The following is a 12,789-nucleotide window of genomic DNA, read 5'->3' as shown; positions in this document are numbered from 1 at the left end:
TGGATTATTGATCCTTTGTGAAGTCACCTTAACTTCACTGCGGTTCCAGGTTAATGCAGCACATTTTCCGCATCGCCTCCACTGGGGTTGGGGGCCTAGTTGACTGGTAGGGAACTGGTATGGGTGGGTCTTTTTAATAGTATTGTTTTCAGGTAATTGATCCATCTTTTTAAATCACAGTCATCACCAGTCAAACAAAAGCAGTTTGTTTCTGCACTGGAATCAATAAAATGGAAAATGTATTATGACTTAGCTGTAAACTTAGCCATTAGCTTTTGCTGTTTTTTCTCCTGTTTAAGGATAGATTTTCCTACGATTCATACTCTATTGGTTGTAGGTTAGGTCTGGGTATAATTCTTCACCAAAAGGAGAAGAGCTTAATTTTCATGCAAACGAGTGTTCAACAGAATCGTAAAGCCCTAGCCCTGGTAATAAAAATAGAAGCTGATGCTATTAATACATCATTCCAGATACACAGAGCACAATTATGTGGCTCCTGGGTTGAGTAAAACTTCACATAATCACAGTAGCCATGGACTTAAGCCCTATAAAGTTGGAAACTTCACTAGATGGCCATTGTCAAGGCAGCTTCTAAGGACTTTAGAGCTGCAATGTGTTAGGGCTCTAGGTATGACTTATTCAGTGGTAGCTTTTTAAAATACAATTACTGAACATAACTGATTCATATTATGGAAGTAATAATAGTACTTTACACTCAGTGACCTTTTATCTGAGGATCCAAAAGCGCTTAACCAAGGCTTTTAAATACTCCCTTTCTGCTTATAGGAAATAAAGCGTTCAGAGTCTTGATGGAGCATGAGAGAATTGAGCAGTAGCAGTCCGACTCTGTGGCCTATTGCAAGCAGTCAGGCAGTGCTCTCTGCAAGTTTGGTACTGGGATGGGAGAGCGCTCCTGCTCCTGTCCCTGTGCCTGACAGCTGGGAGATGATGTCCCAGTCACTTGGGGTGGAATCTCCTACTTCAGTAGTACTTCTAATCCTGAGTAGAGCCAGCCTGTGAGTGGGATTGCTTGTACATTGAAATGCTGTGTTGCTAGAACAAGAACTATGTATACAGTGTCCCTAACCTGAAATTTCCTTTATTCGCTGTGCAAACTGTGAGGATAATACTGAAATTATGTTAAGATCTGGGGATACTAAGGCTCAGATATACCACGTTTAGCTGAGGACCTTAGATGTGGAGTGATATATCTTAGACTCTCTGTGTTCAGGGCAGGGAGATCAGTACCTGCGAAGACCGGCCTGTATTTTAGGAAGAACCGTTATGCCCTTTTTTAAAGTACCACATGTTGGCCATGAATTTACTGAGCTTTAACACTCAGCCTCAAAAATTACATAATGGTGTTTATCAGTAATGGGAGTAAATAACTGCATTTGACATTTGCTTTTGTATAGTCAAAAGGTTTTTTTTTTCTTTTTTTTTTCCAGAGATTATGCCTGAAAGTTCTCTTGGTGACTGTTTTTGTTTTATCTTTTAGGTCGATGTGATTGTGACTTTGGGTGGACTTGAAGGACGCTTTGACCAAATAATGGCCTCAGTGGAAACGCTTTTTCATGCAACAAGTATCACGCCTTTTCCAGTGATAGTTATCCAGGAGTGCTCACTGATTTACCTGCTTCAACCTGTAAGTGTTGTGAAAAGTTACTTCTTGATAAAACTGACCTTCCACCCACCCTGACCCTGTAGGTCTTGCACCATTAAATGCTGATTTTCTTAATTGTATTCTGTAGAGTCAGAGCCTAAATATAAAATGTATTGCAGGGAAGTGGACAGCAAATGACGGGCTCTGCATTCCTGCCTTGGAAAATATTGTGTCTAATTTGTTCAGGATAGTTTTGTTGAAAAGGAGGGGAACATAGAAATCCAGGAGGTGTAAAAACTGAATTTGAGCAAACATAGCATTTTGATTATAAATGAAAAGAAAATTAAAACATTTAAATTAGATTTCAGTAAGTTTAAATTTAGGAAACAGCCCTTTTGCATGTTGAATAGCAGTAAGGATGTCTGCAGTAAGAGAAACAAAAGAAAGACATAAGAGGAAGATATGAAGAAGTTCCCGACGAACATGTCAGGCAGAGCTCTTATGTGGTCTGAGTGGTGCAGTTCATTGTGATGGGAATCCAGCTAGCATCAACAAGGGAATTTATTTAAGACATGTTATTTTTGTGTTTTTTCAGGCCTGTTATTCCATTTATTGATTCATAAAACAGCATACACAAATGTCTTGGTGGGATTTTGCTTCTAAGATTTAAATTAAAGGCAAATCTAAGCATCAAAGAGTCTCCTATAACAGTGATTTCGTTTGTTTGTTTGGAAATATCTTTTCCTGATGCAGAGATTTCTGGAAGCTTAAGTAACTTTCCCACTTTGTCTTGGAAAGCTTATTTCATAAAAATAAATAACATTCACAGATAACTTTGACAAAACTGTGCACCACACATGCTTCATTGTAATTTGAGAAAAGCATTAATAAGGTTCTATGAGATTATAGATTTAAACCCACAGGGGCAGATGCTGTATTAACAACTTTGAAGCACTATGTCTGCAGGAAAGATAGTAGGCACAGGAGCTCACTTGCCGGTATGATGAGGAATGGCTCTGATCGTTGGTTCCATAGCTAAATGGATAGAGGCAGCAGAGTAAGGGGGAAAGAGGGCTAAAGGATAACTGTGGTTAAAATCTGAAAGTGAGGAATAATTTGTTTGTGATTGATCTGTGGGTGCAGTACTTCACTGACCACTGTAAATTAATTTTAGGATATTTTTAAGAACATATTCAAAAGTTAAAATAAGATGGAGAATTTCCAATTTAGCTTACAAAACACTTACCTGGGCTGGAAAGACTTTTAATTCTTTTCATTCATCTTCTCATCTTTAAAATGCCATGCCTAAGGTTGATTTCAGAAGAGTCTTCAATGAATAATTAAACCCTTGGCAACTTGAAAAAAAATCTTGATCTGTGCATTTAAATAGAAATTGGAGGTTTCTAATTGTTTGAGCTTGCTGGAAACTTCTTTACATTCTGTTTTTTAATAAGGCCACACAAGAAGCATTTAATGCTTTTTTGTTGATGAGGAGAGTTCCACAGGATATTATTTTTTTCTGCCATTCCTGGCTGTCAGTCTGCATTGCCAGTAAGTGACTTCTGTTTCTGGCATTCAGAAATAAAGGGCAGATACATGGGGCAGGCCATTTAAACAGTCTTAATGCTAACTTTGACACAAAAGTGCTTTTCGTTGTTTGTTTAAACTTGTCACTGTCAGCATCTTCAGTCAACTGTTGAGTTACCTCCAGATAGTAAAATTAATCCTGCATAGTTTAGATAAAGTGAGTAGTTTATACACAGAAAGAAACGAGCATCCTAACCTTGGAAGTACTCTTTTTTTTTGTGTGGAGTTCAGCGTGATATTTTTGTCTTGTAAACAGGCACGATGATGACATTCTCTCTTTTTCTCCTCTCCTCTTTGTAATTTAAAATCAAGGTAGGAGGGAGTTGAACACAGTGGGAGACTCACTGACTTTTTGAAATGCAAGCCTGGAAACTGTGCAACAAATGAAGCAAGGTTTTGAGATTCAAATACTGATGCAAATGGTGAAGTTAAGAGCATATTGCTTTTTCCATAAAATATAGATCTGAAACTTTTTTCTCTTGGGGAAGAAGAATCTGATCTTTATTGGATTCTTTGGGTAAAATGTATGAGCAAAATATAACCATGGTTTTGCTTCAAAGTAACATTAGCTCTCTGTTCACTATAGCGGGAGACTAGTATTGGTTCTTTATCATGTATACCTAGGCAGAGGCTAAAATATTTGGATAGAGCTGATAAACTGGTAATCCCATAACAGCCTTAGGAAGGATACAAAGGATACAAGTAAAGCTGCTGAATTTTTAGTTACTAATGTAGAAACTAAGAGGAGGATGGTGTGAGTGGGTATCCAAGTACACCATAAAATCTATTAATTGCTTTGAAAAAGAGTTATTTCACATTAGTACAACATTGATGTAAAGAGGTACAGCAGAAGAGAGATATCAATATTTAACACACTTGACAAGGGTCTGCAGTGTTGTGGGGAACAAGCTTATAGACTTGCTAAAAGTCTTCAGGGTGATAGAGGAAGACAGCAAGGACAATGCCTGATTTGGGATCCACTGCAAACTACCAAGCAAGGAGGACCAGGTAAACAAAGCCTTTTTTCATCAGCCAATAAGATTATCCAGGTACTGGATGTAAGGGTAATTGACGTTTTGGGTACTGAGGAATCTCTTGGGAAGCAGACAGACAGACAGAGCAAGTTTTTGAAATATATTGGTAAAAATGTTTTGGAATGGAAAGTTAAGAAAACTACACATAGTAAACTCTTTAATATTAATTTCTGACCTGTAAAGATGAACTATGCTGAGAGGTGGAGACGAGAAGAAAAGATGGAAAGAATTGCACCCCATAAATAGCTATGTCCATGGACTCTATAAAGAAATTGGGTGGTAGGCTGAGATCTAGGTATACATTGTAGGTATCCATATTTAGATAACTTAATTCCAATATAGCTCAAGTTACTAAACAACTATTTAAGAAAAGAAAGCAGGCATGAAATGAGGTGCAGCTATGGAAGGGCCCAAGCAATGAGAACATAGTTTGTAACTACAGAATTTGTAAGATTGACAGTGAAAGATTTTCGCTCGTCTGAAAGGAAAGGAAAACTAATGACAAACAGCCTAAATTTAATGCATCTTTTGTTGGTCTTCACTAAAGCAAAATATTCCTCTGAGCAGATAACAAACACAGTTAAAATCAGTGCCAAAGTCTGAAGACTTTAAATTGCTTCAGAGAAAAAAAACAAATAAGAGATTGGGCTGCCCTTGATTTTGCTGACTCCAAGAGCTATTAGGTTTTGTGTGCCATGCAACACTTATTAGGATAGGAATCAGAAATAGGGAAATTGTAAAATTCCAGGAGGTGATGCTTGCTTTGAAGCATTTTCTAATGTGATTGTTGTAATTAAAAAAAAAAAAAGAAAAGAAAAGAAAAAAAATAATAAAGGGAAAAAAAAATCTATATTGAATAGCCATCATATTTCTGTACTGAGGGGAGGGAGGAAAGCCTGAGTTCTTAATAAGGAGTAATCACTCTTTATAAGCAGGATATTTTATACAACAGTCCGTACATTTTATGCTAGAAATTTTGGTAATATCAATTACCATTAGAATATACCCTGGCTGAAGAGCATTAGGCCCTTAGAGTCATGTTTATCATGCTAGCCATGCTCAGTATGAATGGCTTAAGGTTTCACATACATACTTTCTCATTTTCTGGTTGTGTGCTTCTCAGGAGTACAGAAACATTAGCTTCTGTACACTGAGCATAAATTATCTTTTATCTGTGAGTTTTATGGCAGTTTGTAATACAAGGTAATAGGATTTATGACCAAGAAATGAGAAGATGTCCAAGAGTTAATGAGGCCTGTCTTTTACATTATACTGAGCAGTTCAGTTTTCCCCACACAAGATTCCAGCCCTGGGATGTAGAGAAGAATTGCTACCTACACATGAAAATGTGTTACAGCAGCTTATTTTTGTCAGTTAGCTAACTCTTTTGAAAGAGTGTGTGAATACTTTGATAACCCTTTTTCTTGCACACAGCTTTTCTTGTGAGTGCATGCCTACCTTTCCTGTGAGAACTGATGAATAATTTAGCATCGTAGATAGTAGTCCAGCAGCTAAATGTAAGCAATAAAAATCAGGAGTCTCATGCCTTATTCTTGGCTTTTTACTAATATTTAATTGAAGCAAAGTAAATTCTGTAGTCTTTTGATCTCACAGTCTCCTAGTTTGTAAATTGGATAAAACCCACGTCCTCCTCTGAACGGGTTCTTTGAGGCTCGTTTAGTTTTTCACAAAATGCCATTACATCCTCAGGTCTGCACAGAGGTGGAACACAGTGTTATTGGCAACAACAGTATTAATAAGGCCCTTAATGAACATAAATATTGCCATACAGTAGGCTGTGCAGCTAATTAGTTAGCATGGTCCCAAGCCCAGTTTTAGTGGGAGACAGCTATCATTCTTGCAGACAGTGCCCAGGCACAGTTTGGGTTTAGCACAGGCCAGTAACTGCTTACTAAGCTTTTGGAGGATGCCTGCCACCTTATCTTGGGGACATGAGAGAGCAGCCATATGCATATGAGCAGTGCTGTGCCAGTTGGCTTGAGGTCCAGATAGTATTACTTGAACCATTTTACAGATGCAGATAGAGTGACTCAGCATGGAGATCTGCTCCTAGATGGGGACACTGCAACAGATATAAGTGCGGGAGGGTACGAGACTGGAAATTCTACCAGAGTTTGTTATTTGGTTTACTTTGTGTCCATGCTTGTAGAGTAAGGTTTACCGGGAAGTTGAGGGTATATAGCTTCAAGGTATGTACCTTTTAGGATGAGAGGAAATGGCCTCAATTTGCGACAGGGGAGGTTTAGGTTGGATATTAGGAAAAATTCCTTTACTGAAAGAGTGATCAGGCACTGGAACAGGCTGCCCAAGAAAGTGGTGGAGTCACCATCGCTGGAGGTGTTCAAAGAACATGTAGATGTGGCACTTCAGGACATGGTTTAGTGGACATAGTGATGTTAGGTTGATGGTTGGACTTAATCTTGGAGGTGTTTTCCAACCTTAATGATTCTATGGTCCTGTAATTCAACTTCAGATTTTGCTTTTACAGTATGTTCATATTTAAACAAATATTTAATATTTAGACAAAATATTTTAACATATATTTAGTACTTAACCTTTCAGGACAAGAAATATTTTCTCTTTCCTGTTTAGTATCTGCTCTCAAAGGGAACTGTTGGAACTTAATCTAGTTGTCAGAGCAGGGAGTACCTTGAGCTCCTCGTAGGTCACTTGAATGAGCATCTGTGGAATTCGTAAATATACAACTTCATGTTCTTCAATAAATACATCTTTTTGTGACTTTTTCTATGAGAAAGCCAGCCATTCAGCTGGACACTGAAGCACTACCAATGTCAAAAATATTAGCAATGGTAAGGTCTTACTCAAGCCATTCTCTGGGAGCCTGACTCCTTCACAGAAACACTTGCAGAAAGGGTTTTCATGTTTCCAGAGCTTCAGTAGCACATTTAAATGGCTTCTCAGAAAAAAAAAAAAGAAAAAAGAAAAAAAAAAAAAAAAAAGTTGCTATGTTGGTAGTTCATCTACCTTAGTTTCTTTTTTTGGTAAGAAACTTTGAGGATTTGGTTACAGCTCAACTTCTGTTCTTAAAATAACTATTAGAGCCTGTCTTTTTCTTCTTCCCTGGGAAAATCCAGCTGGGCTAGTTCAGTCATTCTTATGGGTTTTTGTAGTGAGCCTATGTAAATGTGACCTTCAAAATGCTTCAGGTCCAAGTGACTCAGATTTATTTCATGGTAACTTATGGCTATGAGTGGTGTTGCTTAATGTTTGCCACAGGAATTCTATGTTTTACTGGATCTCATTGGTCCAAATTTAATTCATTTTTGTCAATCACATCTTGACCTGGGGAAGATTTAATTGCTACCTTGCTTCTCACTGTTACAAAAGGAAAATTTTAGCGGTATTTTCTCTTAACAGGTAAATTCTTTATAACTCAGTTCTATTCCAGCATTGTCAAATGTGTAGTATGAAATGTACAAAGCTTATATAATATCTTAGACATAATAATTAGCTTTTGAAACACTCATATCCTTTCAGGCAGTTTATTTAGCATCAGTTAAAAGTGCAAACTGCATCAACTTTATGAAATATTTGGAATTATGTGGAATTTTCATAGACTTTTTTGCAAAGGATGGACATCTAATAGTTACGGGTTACTTCTGTATAATGAGGACATATGCAAATTTTTTTTTATATAAGTCTCATCCTACAATGACTCCTTAGACAAAGATTGCAACAAATTCATAAGACAATTTTTTAGCTTCCAAGTAACCACTTTAAAAAAATACTTATATTTCAGAGGGAAAGATAAGATGCCAAGCCATCATTGCCAGGTGAAAAAGAATAGTCTTCACTAAATGAGATTTTTATCTGCTCATAATTCTTAAGAAACAAATAATGCTCTATAGCGGGATATGATAAACACAGAGCTGCTTTTAAATTCACATCTTAATGGCTGTTTGCAAGAGAAGATGATGTAAGGAGTCTAGTTGAATTACTTATGTATTTCTAAGTTCTGGAGTCGTCCAGTTTGATTCCAAATCAATATCTGGTGGTTGGTAGGTTTCAATGGTTCTGCTCTCAACATTTTTCAGTTTTTGTCCAGATTTTTAATTAGTTACTATAACAGGTGATGGATGATTATCTAGGAGAATCTTGACCCTAAATAAAGCTCTTCCAATGAGGTTCCTGCTCTCTGTTGTTGCCCCTAGCTGTTGTAATATGATCTTGTTAATATGATAATATCTATTTTGCTGCTTTATGGAAACCATGAGAATTAAATCCCTTTAAGAAATTGCTTAGGCTTTTCTGATACCTTACAGTATCACTGTTAATTCTGTATCTGCCAGCGCAGTGGTGTCAACTGTACAGATTTTCTAAGCTTACACTTATTGTTGAAAAGGATCAGTGCAGAAGAATGATAATATTTAGTAATATCTGAGGTTCTAGTCGAAATGCAATACTACCCTGATAAAGATTTAGCTGGAACTATTCAGCTTTGCCGTGGGAAGTGATCTACTTTGCAATACAAGTTTTCTTCACGTTGGTAACAACTGGGTGCATAACTTCAGCGCTCTCTCCTGTAACAGAACAGCTCAAGAAGAGACAGTCATCAGGGATTGAGTTCTTCAGTACCTTTTAAAACTATAATGTGTCTGTCACTCCACGTCAGCTGCAATCAAAAATACTTGCCAACAGTGCAGTTGGTTCCAATGAACTTGATAGAAGCACGGGCTTCCTATTCCTAATCTGAAAATCAAGATATTTCAAGTGAATGTGTTCCTGTTAAAAGCAGGAAAAGGAGTCTGGAAGCTTGTAAGCTGTCCTGGTTTTAACTGGGTTGGAGTTAATTTTCCTCTGAGTAGCCAGTGTGTTTTGGATTTCGCATGTGAAGAATGTTGATAAACACACCGATGATATGAGTTGTTGCTAAAGAGACCAAGGACACTGTCTGGCTTTCCAGGTCTTACTAATGTGCAGGAAACTGGGAGGGATACAGCCAGAACAGTTGACCCAAACTGGCCAAAGAGAGTATTCCATGCCGTAAATGTCATGCTCAGGGCATGCACTTACGTATGTAAATTGGGATTGGCCAGGGCAGGCAGCTCACTCTCTTTCACTCTTTTGGTTGCTGCTCGGTTTCATTTCCATGATCGCTGCTCGGGACGGGCTGTATTGGTCACTGGGACATCAGGTGGTGAGAAATTGTGCATCATTCATTTTTTATATTTTAGTATCCTAATATTTTGTTATTATTGTCACTTTCCTTTGCTATTCCAGTAAACTGTCTTAATCTCAACCCACGAGTTTTCCTTTCTTCCCAATTCTCTCCCCCATCCCACTGGGGAGGGTGAGGGAGAGCAATAAACTGTGTGGTGACTAGGGCTAAACCACAACAGCAGCAGAAGAAAGGCTCCTTCTCCATCCTCAGATGTAAATTTGGTACAGTGCCTTAATAGCCAATGAAAGGGAACAAGCTCATTCTGGGAGAACCATCTGAGTGTTAGCAGCAGGTGGAAGCAGCAAATAACAGAGATTGGTGATACCTTTCTGCGGGAGATGACAGCACCCATCTGCTGACCAGACATGCTTTCAAAGGAGTTGTGTTGTTTGGGAAGGGCCTGGATCCAGGATGTTGCAGAGAGACTGCTAAGGCTCATCCAGCCCTTGAACTGTTACCCCTTGCTGCTAGTCTATGTGGACAACAGTGACACTGCCAAGGGAAATCTGAAGTAAATCAAGACAGACTGCAGAGCTCTTTAGGCAAAGATGAGCCTACAGGCAAGCCTAGGTCGTGTTTTCCTCAATCCTGTGGATGAGGGGCAAATGCTTAGGTAGGTGCGGACACAACCTGTGAGTAAACGGCTGGCTATGTAGCTAGTGTCACAAGAAGTGCTTTGTCTTTTGTGATCATAGGTTCCTCTGAAGAATGAGAACTGCTAGCGAGCGATAGGATCCGTTTGACAAAGCAAGGAAAGAACATCTTTGCCAAGAGGCTGGCCAGCCTGATGAGTTTTTTAAACTAGCTTATATCAGAAGATGGTAAAAACAGCTTAGAGTTAAGTGAGGGAGTAGCAGTTAGTGATGATAAGTTCAAGGGACAGAGGAATGGAGTAAGATAAAACAAGTCAAAAGAAAACTCATCTCAATTTCCTGTACACAAATGTATGCAGCCTAGGAAACAGGAGGAGCTAGAGCTCTGTGTATGGAGACAGAACTGTGAAATCATTGGTATAGCTGAGAAGTGGTGAGATAACTCATATGGCTGGAGATCTGATAGGGAGATAACAGCTGTTTGGGAAACACAGGCAAGGAAGAAGAGGAGAGTGGTGGCCCTTTTTGGGAATGAGGAGTTCACGGTAGAAGGAATCCTGTGGGAGGCAGTTCTGAATGCCAAAGCAACAGGTCCACTGGAGGGTCACCAAGATGGTTTGGGCCTAGCGCATGTGCCCAGTAAGGAGAGGCTGAGGATACTGGGCTTCTTCAGCCTGGAGAACAGAAGGCTTTGGGGAGTCCCAATAGCAATCTTTCAGAATCTGTGAGGAGGTTATCAAGAAGATGAAGCCAGGCTTATTCGTGAGGTGCACAGAAGAAGAATGAGAGACAGTGACTGAAATGGGAGATTCTGGGTAACTATACAGAAAAATTTCTACTATGAAGATAATTACATACAAGGTTTCCCAGAGCATCTCCAGCCCTGGCAATGTTCAAAACCTGATTGGAAGACTGCACTCAATGACCTCCCAAGACCCCTTCCCATCTAAGGGATTCTGGGACACTTGTGGAAATGCAAGTAGATTAAACAGGTGTACATTATACAAGTATCTGTTGAGAAGAATCTGGAATCTCCTGATACAGAAGACTATGTGGCCATGTTCAGAAAAGGTAGTTCTGTCCAGTCTGATTTCTTTTTATGTTTTTGTTACCTTCCAAAGGGAGCTTTGTTTTAGTCTCTTGTGTTAGCTCTCAGAAAAAAAAAATGCTGAAAGGAGAAACAATTGCTGTCTGTAAATGCACTGAGTAAATGCCGCGGAGATAAACAGTCTGTTTAAGCTCAAGGCCAATGTTAGAAAAAGAGTAAATTGCTTTAAAACAGTGATAGATAAATTTCCATCAGAAATTAGAAAATAAGTCCCTAATCATTGATCTGTTGAGATTCCATAACAGCTTTCCGAAAGAGAATAATGGGCAGGAGGGGGACAGTTAGAAACAGAGCTCACTATGTTGATTTTATAATCCCAACTGTATTAAAAAAAAAAAGTGAACATAAAACTTTCAAAAGTTGCCAACATACGACCTTATGTAAACATTGTGTTTCCAACTGTCCTTCATTTCCTGCTTTCTAAGCTTGAAGCCTGGCGGTAATGTTAGTCATTTTGAACCGTGAGTCGCATGAGCCACGGTGGTCTGTGGCCAGCCTTTCAGCGGTGCTGGTTTGCAAACAGTTAGCATTAGTTCGACCATGCAATCTGTTTCACAAATGGAGTTCCCTTTTGCATTTTATTTAATGTATCCAGAAATCTAGGCATTGCTTTTGTGTATGCCATAAGAAATTACAGTTATCCAAAGGTGGCGTAGCAATCAGGGAAGTTTTACTAGTGTGAAAGTGTATACCTTTTGCCTAGTAATGTTACCAGCACAGAATAAATTTAAGCATATGGCAAAGCAGATAAATGAAATCTAAGCATGTGCTTAAGCACTTCATTGACTTGTGGTCTGCAGATGTAAGTGTAGTATCTCATCTGGTGTATAATTCCAAGTTAAGATGTCTCTGCATTTTCCCATCCACATGACAGCCAGTGATGCTTCATAGGGAGTATCTGCATTTCTGTGGCATCAACATCTGTTACTGAATGGTTAATTTTCATTAAAAGTTCCCATCCGTTGTTAATTGAATTATGGCCTTCAATTTCAGCAATGTCAGGTACCTGAGGGAGAAGAAGGAGCTACACCCAGAGGGGAATCCTTTTATTCTGATGAAAGAATAAATTATCAGACTGAATAATAATTAGCTTGCAGAATTCTCTACTAGTAACCACAGTGTTGGCAATGAAATATGCCCTTGTGTTATGAGTCTGAGGTCTTCTTACCTCACAGCAACTTAAAGATTTTTAGATACATGCACCTAAAGGCTGCATTGCAGTCAGTATCTCTCCTTAGGCTCTTAATAATGAGGTCACCTTGTTCAGTCCTTCTTCAGGTATCACATTCCTTCTGGGGCAGGGAAAAGAGGAAGCCTCTCTGGTAAAAAAAAAAAAGGTGCATTTTCGTCCTCTTTGTAACCACCAGTGGTTTTTCCTCAGCTGGGGGAGGTACTTCAGAGTGAAGTGAGAGCAGCTGAAGATCTAGATTTAGTCATCTGCGGCAATGATGCCACAGGCAGAGAGTCTCTAGCTGCGAGCTTGGTGAATTTCTTTAAGGAGGAGCTGCCTGTCTCCTTTATGCTAGAGGAACCTGGGAACTGGGAATAAAATTGATAAGGTGTTCACTGTACCCAAGATACCAGCTGAAAATTTAAAGCAATTAAAAGAGCACCAAGAGAGGACTCAGTAGGTCTCTGAGGGGTCAGTACGTCTCTGTGTG

At 38.9% G+C, this 12,789-nt stretch overlaps 1 protein-coding gene across 2 annotated transcripts in view; it reads left to right on the top strand.

Moving 5' to 3' along the window:
* The window catches only part of TPK1 (thiamin pyrophosphokinase 1), a 302,095-nt gene that overhangs the window by 198,310 nt on the left and 90,996 nt on the right, over positions 1-12,789 (top strand). For both annotated transcript variants that reach the window (XM_086741727.1, XM_086741726.1), the window contains one exon: positions 1,499-1,645. In XM_086741727.1, coding sequence (XP_086597853.1) covers positions 1,499-1,645 — 147 coding nt within the window. The remainder of the gene's footprint in view (positions 1-1,498; positions 1,646-12,789) is intronic.

The sequence above is a fragment of the Chlamydotis macqueenii genome, chromosome 2 (assembly GCF_036417535.1).
Source record: "Chlamydotis macqueenii isolate bChlMac1 chromosome 2, bChlMac1.mat, whole genome shotgun sequence".
NCBI lineage: Eukaryota > Metazoa > Chordata > Aves > Otidiformes > Otididae > Chlamydotis > Chlamydotis macqueenii.
Note: the sequence above shows the minus strand (reverse complement) of the source record. Positions and strands in the feature narration are given on the sequence as shown.